General features: G+C 48.3%; 1 protein-coding gene across 1 annotated transcript; it reads right to left on the bottom strand.

Moving 5' to 3' along the window:
- Nucleotides 1-290: 290 nt before the first annotated feature.
- On the bottom strand, nt 291-9,677 carry LOC118776290 (carnitine O-acetyltransferase-like). Its single transcript, XM_036526507.1, has 14 exons — nt 9,584-9,677; nt 8,379-8,657; nt 6,995-7,113; nt 5,534-5,587; nt 5,154-5,319; nt 4,847-5,021; nt 4,214-4,392; nt 3,469-3,569; nt 2,962-3,081; nt 2,572-2,694; nt 2,196-2,331; nt 1,934-1,996; nt 1,238-1,375; nt 291-525 (listed from the first exon to the last, which is right to left on the bottom strand). The coding sequence occupies exons 1-14, from the start codon at nt 9,608-9,610 to the stop codon at nt 310-312; spliced, it is 1,896 nt and encodes a 631-aa protein (XP_036382400.1). The 5' UTR covers nt 9,611-9,677; the 3' UTR covers nt 291-309.
- Between the last annotated feature and the right edge of the window lie 313 nt (nt 9,678-9,990).

Here is a 9,990-nt window from a genome sequence, read left to right on the forward strand (position 1 = left end):
GTGCGTTTGTCACATACAGGGCAAACCTGATTCCTCTAGCAGCACTGCAGAGGCCTGGGGACACTGTCTTCCCCCAAAATAAGGGACTCTGTGACCCCAGTCCAGGTTTGTTCAGTCAGAGGGAGTCTTTTCTGGGACGGAGGGTGGGGAAGTCAAACTTCTGCCCCAGTTCCCCCGGTCCTGACCACTGAGGCATCACACGAGCTGGGCTTCCACCCCTGTCAGCTGGGGGGGGGGGGTGGTGTGTCCTGGTCATGTGATCTGGGGCGGGGTCGTGCCGCGCCCCCTCGGCGCCCACCCCTCCCCTGCTCACAGTTTGGCCTGAGGCGTCTGCTCCAGCAGGTCCCTCATGTCCAGCAGGGCTTCCTCCAGAGTCTGGGCCAGCTTGCTAGCGTTGGTCTCCGCACAGCTGTTGAAGGCCGTCACAGCGAAGTTGATGTGCTCCTCCATGGGGTTGTAGCACACGCCGTACCCGTCCGGAACCACCGGCCCGAAGCACATCACGCAGTCTGTCTTGGCCGGGACCTGAAGAAGCAATGGTTTGCGTTAAGAAAGCTTCCCTCCATATCATTCTTTACCACCTCTTTCTGATTGGCTGTAGCAGTTCTCACCAGTCCATTCCATAATGCTGGTAAGACAGACCAGTCCTGAGCCAGTGCTAGATACACTTCAGACTATGGGCAGAATGAGGAACCTGTTGCTGAGAGGCCAGTTCTTGTAATTAAAGTGATGATCTTATGTCTACAAATCCTTCATGCCTCTCAGATTATATCATGAATAGAGAGAGATTAATGAGGAATTATCCATGTATTTTCATTATGATTAGCTAATTTACTGCAACTGGATTGTGCTTGTTTTTTCATTTCTCTCAAGAGCAAATCAAATATAACAGTAAGGTAACTCATCAGGAAACATGGTTTGCAACTCAAATGCAGCACTAACACCGGGACTCGATTAGTGCGATTAGGAATGGTACCACCGTCCTTCCATTCCACCTCATGCTGCATGTTAGGTAATTTTGCACTGCTTGTATCAAATGCCCTCTTTGGTGATTCCAACAATCTGTCAATTAATAAGGGAATTATGATGAGGCATTTACTCAAAATGAGTTCACGTAGTGTTGTGCCACACACACACACACACACACACCACACACGTCCACACACGCGACTACGGCAACAATGACGCCGGGGGAGAGGAGGCCCTTGTTAAAATGGCTGGCTAGCGGGGCATGTACCTGGCTCGTGGAGAGGTTGTAGTGCAGGGCCACACCGTAGGCCGTGTCCATGAAGATGTCGGGCATGGAGGTCAGGTCCTCGATGCCCTGCAGCTTCAGCCCCAGCAGGTGCCGGTCGATGGCCTGGCCGCGGATCGCCTGGGTGAGCGGCGGTCGGGGGAAAGAGAGAATGGGGCAGTTTGTAAACTTCATTCATTATCTCTCATAACAGATTCGAAAAATAAAGGTTGTATGCTCAAAAAACCTTTCCAAAAAAACTTCACGAGAGCAACTGTTTTGGCAGGATATTTTGTCAGTCATTTTGAACAGCACCCCTCTTAATGACATCACCATTTGAAATGGCCCTAACCAAAGCACAATGCTTAGGAACACCTAATAAAACGTGCCCCCTTCCCTTTATTTTCAACTACGTTATGTCCTCCTTTCCTGAATCTAAATTAAATATTTGTTTGTTCTCTTTTTTGTTGCTGACATGACAATGTGGATTATCCTCAACAAAACAGTAAATGAGATAAGCTCCACATGACCATACTGCAAGACTGTCTCCCTGTATCAGACAACAGCTCCAGCCCCGCCCACCCCAGCATGACATCACTCTGCATTGTGATGTCACAGTGGCCATGATGGGCCGTGCTGGACGTCACACGGAGGCCATGTTAGGTGCACTCTGGAGGAAGCCGCACAGCTCACACTCACCATGTCAGTGTACGCTCTGTGTGCGGCCACAGCCTTCTGCATCAATACCACCTTCTCTGTGTTCTGCAAACACACAAACAAATACATTTCTAACGGCAACGAACACACTTAAAGAAGTGCCATACACCTCCCCTGCCTGACCAAGTGAACGCCTGCTACTGAAACATTAGGCACTCCAAGACAGAGAGTGCTTTGGAATAATGTCAACAAACACTCAGTTTTGCAGCCCTCACTGCCACGGTGACAGGCATGTTCCACTGACCGGTTTAGAGGGGTCGTCCATGGCCTGGACGAACTGGAGGGAATCGATGGAGGTGGAGCGGATGGTGTCGGTGCGGCCCAGCTTGAACATGCGCAAGGAAGCGCTCTCATAGGTGGAGCAGCAGCGGTGGTACATCCTGGAGGAACAGGAAGTGGGAGGGGGTCAGAACAGCCGTCTGTAAGGAGAGGATCTTAACATGGTGTAAAAATGGTGTAAAATTCTACAGAATCTAAAAGGAAAGTCATAATCATCAGCTTAATCTGGCTGGCTGAAATCAGTGTTTCTGAAAATAACTGTCATTATAATAATGATGATGATGATGATGACAATGCAATCAAACTGGGAAACCAGGCCAGAGGTGTCCATGGCAGCGTACCTGAAATAGGCAAGCTGCAGGGCCATCTGAATGAAGGCATCAGGACTCATCTTGTGTGATTTGGGTACATTCTTCCCATAGTGGCTGAACATAATGACCTTCACATCCAGGTCATGCACCATTCTGAAGTGGAACACACATTTAAACATGAAAGAGGGAGCAGGGAGGACAATTTAGGAAAAAAGGTTGTTGTGTTGACACTGCTATTCAGTAACAAAGGACAAACCATCTACTCCAAGTAAGAATCCTACAAGGATTTATAAACACGATTAATGCCCCTCCTTATGCATGTTTTTAGCAGGAAGCCGATTGGCTATACACGTCTGTCTGGGCTGCTGATTGGCTGTACACAACTGGTGACAACAGGAAGCAGAGACAAGGTGCCCTCACATGTTCATGTTCTGCTTGGCCTTCTCGATGTCCTTCTTGATCTCTGGTGTGATGTTGAAGCGAAGTTTCTGCGGCATGGGGAGAGGCAGCATGGGAGAGCGCACCATCTCAGACTTCTTCCTGTTCGGAGGAGCCGGGATGTTACACGAAAGACAGAAACACACAGCCCGAGCTGCTAGGTGCAGAACAGCAGAAAGATCAGAAGTCAGAACTGTAATGAAAAGCAATGACACAGCATGACACGAAATGACTCTGACACAGAATGACGAGAATGAGACTTACACTTCCAATCACGTGGGCCTTTTATATAACAAGATCAGTGAAACGCTCCAAGCCTCAACTGCTCAGACCTACTATTGAACCCTGACCCACAGGCCTTTACATCATTAAACTTTAAGCTTGAGATATGCAGTTAAGTATTAAGCTTGAGATATGACAAGTCACCATGAGCAGTAAAATGTATTCAAGTTACCGACGTGGCAAGCAAGTTGAGAGTTGGTCACTTACGTGTACTCGACCACATGGTCCACCAAGGCCACAATAGGCGGGCCTTCAGCAGGGGCGTGCTCGTAGATCAGACCACATGACCCGTCCTCTCCAATTATAAACTGCGAATTAAAAAAAAGAAAAAAGAAAAAGAAAGACAAGGAAGAATTTAACACAAAAGCGAAATACCACAGAAATACTTAATAAAACTTACATAACAAAGCCTCAAAGACCAAACCAGCACAGCCAGAGACTGGTGGTGATAAAGGCAAATTACCACCCCCCCTTCACTATACTGTACTGTGACCTCCTCGAAAGGCACAAAAGTCACCATTAGGGTGGAATTTTATAACATCTTCTGTTACTTTCCTCCTTTAAGCTGACCTACACAGGTGATGTAAATTACGTTAGTACATTACTTTATCAGTACATCATTTGCATCATTTAGCAGAAGCTCTTGTCCAGAGTGACTTACATAGGTTACAATTTTACATGTTATCCATTCATACAGCTGGATATTTACTGAGGTAATTGCGGATTAAGTACCTTGCCCAAGGGTACAGCAACAGTGCCCCAGCGGGGAATCACACCAGCAACCTTTTGGTTATGAGCCCTGCTCCCTACCACTATACCACACTGCTGCCCAGTGTATATGACTCCCCTCCTTTAAGCTGACCGGGGCAGGTAATCGTGTCTAAGCTAATGCAGGCGTCTGTGTGTTGTGTGTCAGGCCCCCTCCCCGCTGCGGTGATCCGGCCGCGCTCACCTGCAGCGTCTTGTCGAACCAGCGGTTGCCGCTGTTCCAGCGACTGCCCCCGCCGTGCAGCATCTGGGCGGCGACACGGCTGCGGTACAGCTCGTCGGACACGCGCGGCAAGGGCGCGTCCAGGCACACCGTGAAGATGCTCTTCTGGATGGCACGCACCGACTCCTTGTTCACCTTGTCTGGGAGCGACGGGAAACAAAGCACACTTTGTTAAAAAAATCTAATCAAAAACTCTGGGGGGGGAATGAAAATAATACTGTAGCGTTTTTAGCTAGCGTTCCAGCAAGCACCAGTTGCACACAAATTATGGGGTTTCTTTTCCCAATATCAAGGGCTGCATGGTCGCTAGTGGATGGTCCAGGGCTAGAAGGCAAGGACATCTAACTAAAGTATGTAACACTCTGATATTTTATCACTAAGTGCCTTATGTCTTAAGAAAGCAAGACTGCCATCCCATCTTCCCATGAAGCAGCATTATTTCCTTTTGCCAAATATGATGCATCAGCCATTAAAAAAACCATAGGCCCTCACCCCTCACCCCTCACCCCAGCCGTCCCCCTGGACCCTGGACATCTCTCCTTCCCTAGACCCTGGACACTCCCTATCACCCGGGACCCTGGGCCTCCCTCTCACCCTTGATGAGGTTGTTGTAGGCCTTCCCCCAGGTGTTGCGGTGCTGCGAGGTCAGGATGCCGATTGGCTCCTTGTTGGTCTGGAGGGAGGAGTTCCAGATCTTCTCCAGCTGCATGTAGATCTGGTCCACGGTCAGCGGGGAGCCGTCGCTGTTGTACACGTCCAGGGTAAAGAACTGGAGGACGAGACGGGAATAGGGAGATAACCTCTGAACACTCTAACAGGACAGACCCCGTTTCCACCACCGTGAGGCAGTGCGGTGCACACAAACTGTGCAGTTTCCATGTGGAGTTCTTCCCCCGCGTACCTGGAAGTTGTGCACCACGGTGATGTGTGTGGGGGGTTTCTTGCCGATGGCGTGGTTGATGACAGTGTCCCTCTTGAGTCCCGGGATGCGACAGGAAGAAAGCACCTGATAGTACTGGTTCATACACAGTGGCTTTCCCCCCAGGTACTCCACAGGCAGGGTCTCACTGCAACACAGCAGGTGCAGAGGAAAAAGATATCAAAGATAATACTAATTTTGTACTCCCGTACTCTTATTTCATGCAGATGGGCCCACTTCATAAAGAGGTTATCATATGAGAGTATGAGAGGTATGGTGCTGGTGGTGTCCTGGCTTTGATGTCACACAGGTAAATGGTACATGCTGTGACAGTGTTGGAAAATAAGGGGAGAGGGCCTCACTTGTCAATCATGCTTTTGAAATCCAAAACGCCTGCGATCAGTTTGGCAGCAAACCTGGGGGGAGAGGTTTTGGAATGAATTAGGATGCGATTACAGGATGTCTTGGAACCTTTCCATTTAGGTCAGTTCATAAATTTTGGCTTCTGCTGCAAAGCATCTGACCTGACATCGGTGTTGTCTAAAAGGTTCTATGATATCCCAACTGCAGAATATATGAGGCATTGCCTGTCCTGATGCTAACTCACAGAGTAACATTCAACTACAATTAGACAATTGCCAGATGCTGTCATCCAGAGTGATTTACAAAGCAAAGGTACAGCATTTCATATAATGAGGCCAGATCAACAACAGTACACACAGAAAAACAGACCACATCTGAGCACGTGTCTGTCACACACTGCTATAGCAAATCCATTTCATCAGTACATTTCCGCTGGTAGCCTTTGACATATTTAAACCTACAGATCACTGCAGGGATTAGCTGGATTATTTAAGTAAATGTGTACTCTAGATTACCGTTCACTGTATTTTGTTCACTGCATGTTTTGAGAGGAATGCTTTTCGGTTTTAGATTGTGGTTGTATTTCTCTCAGTCACTTCCTGTGAGTTGTACCGCATTAATGTGTCAGCTGGAAACATGGAAAAAAAATTTTCACTTGTTTAGGTACATAAACAAAAGGTGATAAGACAAAACTGCCGTTTCCAATACCCCTAACTGTAGATTATGCACGCAGAAACTCTGCACTGCTCTACATTACCGCCCTGGTGAACAGAATCTGCTATTCTTTGCCATGATGGACACTGAAAACAATGGTCTGCCCCTGAGAAAGGGCAGATAGAGAAGCTGTTCAGCGCTGCACCCAGCTAATGAGCTTTAAATAGCGAGCCGTGAGGGAACTCTGCACAAAGGTCATAGTGAAACTCAAGACCGAATGTGACACTCTGTAGCTACTCCAGGACACAACACAGTGTCTAAGGTTCTCAGTATGAGCCAGTGAGGTTGTAGTGGTCCATAAAACATCAAAAACCACAGATTCCTGTCCGAGGAGCCATTCCTGTGTAGGGGAGCGAGAGATTAAATGACTACCAGCTGTGACAATGTTACATCTCACACACTAACCCCACGACTCCTGCCATGTCACCTGTAATGGACACTTACTCCTGTTTACACTAACATTCACTTTCTGCTCATTTGGCAGACGCTCTCTCGCCCACAGCAGCTTACAAAGGAAAGGTACATGAGTGCACACAATAAGACAAGAACATTACATGCTAGAAAGGACAACAGAAGAAACATTCACTTGCTCTGCGGTGCTACAATAATCAGTGCCAAAATGAAAATACATACAATAAATCCACTTCAAAAGTGACAAGCGTCAATGTATGAATCTGTACATAAATACAGGTGCAACACAAAAAGGTGAGACCTAAGCATTACACCCTCCCCCCAAACCCCCCCACCTCATCTGTCCTTGCCGGTCATGAAACTCCAGGCGGGGCAGGACCACCCCTGGGCTGGAGTAGACCACCACAGGCATCCGGAACTCCAGGTAGGCGGTCTGCATCCACCAATCAGAGAGCTGTGTGAACAACAAGGGGACAGGGGCGAACGGGATTAATGTTCACCTGCACACGCAACATCCGTGTTACAGAAAACCACTGCAGACTCTGCCGGGTATCTCCATTTTTAACTCTTGTATTTTTGTATTTATTTGTGCTGGTGGAAAAGAGAGCTAATTCCACACAGATTAGACATTGCCATGTGGCAAAGAAAGCAAACCAGGATGAATAAAACTCAAACTCACACAGATATGCTAATATATGAGCAACTCACTTTAATGTCTTTGGCGAGAATTGATGAGTTACTAATGTATCAGACTTTATTAATCCCTTTACGAATGGACATTTGCTAGGAAATGTTAACTGTTAGCACCAGGTAACAAACACCCAATGCATGTTGCATTATAATCTTAGCTTGTGTGCTGCTATAGCCTTGAGAAGTTTTCTTTGAATTTGCTTTGTGCTGACACAGTGTCAGGAATTCAGCTGTAACACAGCAGTGAGGTCAACCCATAACCTCAGACTTCTCTGTTTTTCAGCCATCAGGAAGAAAGATCACGATGTTATGACTCATACCAGAAGCAGCATCATCCCCTTGTACACCAGATGCATGACAGCCAAAACAATCAATTCTGCTTCTCATTCTGAGTTCAACTTGAACAGAGAGTTGAAGAGAACTTTACCACAATCCCTAATCTCACTTCTGACATATGATTGTGCTCCCCATGACATCCCGAAACTATTCTCTTTCTCAACCAAAAGCTCAAATCTCTGACCTCGCTTTTCTCAACTAAATTGTTGGTTTTAACTGGCTCTCTCCCCTGGCGTTACCCCCGCTCTCCCCTGGCGTTACCCCCGCTCTCTCTCCCTGATGTTACCCCCCTCTCCCCCGGTGTTACCCCCCTGCTCTCTCCCCCTGGTGTTACCCCCCGCTCTCTCTCCCAGCGTTACCTCCTGCTCTCTCTCCCTGACATTACCCCCTGCTCTCTCTCCCTAGCGTTACCCCCCTGCTCTCTCTCCCCGGTGTTACCCCCCGCTCTCTCCCCCAGCGTTACCCCCCTGCTCTCTCTCCCCTGGCGTTACCTGCTCTCTCTCCCTGACGTTACCCCCCTCTCCCCCAGCGTTACCCCTTGCTCTCTTTCCCTGGTGTTACCCCCCGCTCTCTCCCCCGGTGTTACCCCCCCTGCTCTCTCTCCCCTTGGCATTACCCCCTGCTCTCTCCCTGGTGTTACCCCCTGCTCTCTCCCCCTGGCGTTACCCCCCTGCTCTCTCTCCCCGGTGTTACCCAGTTATCCATCTTGCGGGCCCTGCGCTCCAGACTCTTCTGCAGCCTCTCCCCGACTCCCCCGGGCCGCAGGAACTCATCCATCAGCTCGCGGGTGTGGCTCAGCTCCTCCTCGCTGATGATTGGCTCCAGCACTGCCAGGTAGCGCTCGCACGTCTGCCTGAGGGGTGGCACCGGCAGCTTGGGCAGGCCCTCCTGGTGCACCAGGTACCGGCCTACGATCTTCGTCACCGACACCGGCTTCACCAGAGCCGACGGCTTCCTCATGGCTGGCCCAGCCTGTGAAAATAGGCATGTTGGAGAGCCTCTTATGACTTCAAGTTTAAGTCCAAACAGAGACAGAAAACAGAGCAAAATTATGACTCTTTCTTGGCTGAATTTTTGCCTCCTCAGCGCAAATTTTTGGTCATTTACATGATTTCATACACACACACACACATACATATATACACACACATACACAGAGTATACATTTATATATAGTCGCTCTGGATAAGAGCGTCTGCTAAATGCCAATAATGTGCCTTACTGCTAGCACATACCTGATACGCCACTGAATAGCTAGCCAGTTATATGTACAGCTAGCTAATTATCAATTAACCCGATACACACTATAACTCTCTAAATCACAATCTAGGATATGGTTCCTGACTACCTACTGTTATGTGGCTAGCCAGCACGGTTGCGCTTTTTAGATACCAAGGAATCCAACCAACTTGTCATTCCAAATGTTGGTCAACACACAGCTATAGCATGCACTGTAACTCACCGCCTACTATCCTGACTAGCAACACTGTGAATCAGCATTTAGCACGACGTGACTTAACCAGCAGCTGATACTGACACTGTGCTTAATGCTAATTTAGCATTTAAAAAGTAAACAAAACGGTCACAAAAAAGAACCTGTCGCAAAGGAAAGGGCAACTGCCAAGTATTTAGATGTATAACTCTCTTACCACTGCAAGCCTGGCGTTTCTGTAACTGCTGTCAACTAAATTGGCGAACTACCTACACAGCAAGCCTAACGTTAGTTATTCTTAGCTAACCTGCTAACTAGTTAGCTAGCCAGCTAACTCACCCACGCTGCGATGATAGGGTGCTCTATACAAGTGGCTAGCACACCAAAAATGGCTAAAAAAAAGTAAGCTTGGATTTATTAAAAAACCTGTTAACTAAGAGGAGGCAGTTTTCGCATGTTTACTCACCATCGTCCTAGCCAGAAGACCCAGCATTATTTCACAGAAACGCCCCCAAACAGGGCTGAGCTCAAAGTTGGGAAATTTGTACTCTATCTCTCATTCCCAGTTCCAAGGACGAACTGAACTGGCAAAGTTACTCACCCGCATCGGGCGCCCTCTGCGGGCACTGTTGGTAACTACAGCCGTATGGGATGTCAGGAAGGTCAAAAACCCTTCATTGTCTGGCCAGTGGCTGGTCCATTTAAACTTTCTTTTTCGTATGGATCACCAGCGGCATATGTACTCCAAAAGGCCCCAAACCTCTGTGCTGTAGAGGTACAGGGTATGGCCCGCCAGCCTCTCACTACTACAACTCCGTGTTCCCTCCCGACCACTACGCTCTGCTAACGAACGGCTTATGGTGGTCCTGTCAC

This window comes from Megalops cyprinoides, chromosome 4 (assembly GCF_013368585.1).
Source record: "Megalops cyprinoides isolate fMegCyp1 chromosome 4, fMegCyp1.pri, whole genome shotgun sequence".
Lineage (NCBI taxonomy): Eukaryota > Metazoa > Chordata > Actinopteri > Elopiformes > Megalopidae > Megalops > Megalops cyprinoides.

Excerpts from the sequence above, each read along its gene's own strand:
- LOC118776290 (XM_036526507.1), bottom strand. The coding sequence starts at position 9,610 with ATGCTGGGTCTTCTGGCTAGGACGATG. Across the intron at positions 7,114-8,378 it reads CCCGCAAGATGGATAACTGG|CTCTCTGATTGGTGGATGCA; the intron begins GTAACACCGGGG and ends TTGTTCACACAG. Across the intron at positions 4,393-4,846 it reads CTACAACAACCTCATCAAGG|ACAAGGTGAACAAGGAGTCG; the intron begins GTGAGAGGGAGG and ends CGTCGCTCCCAG.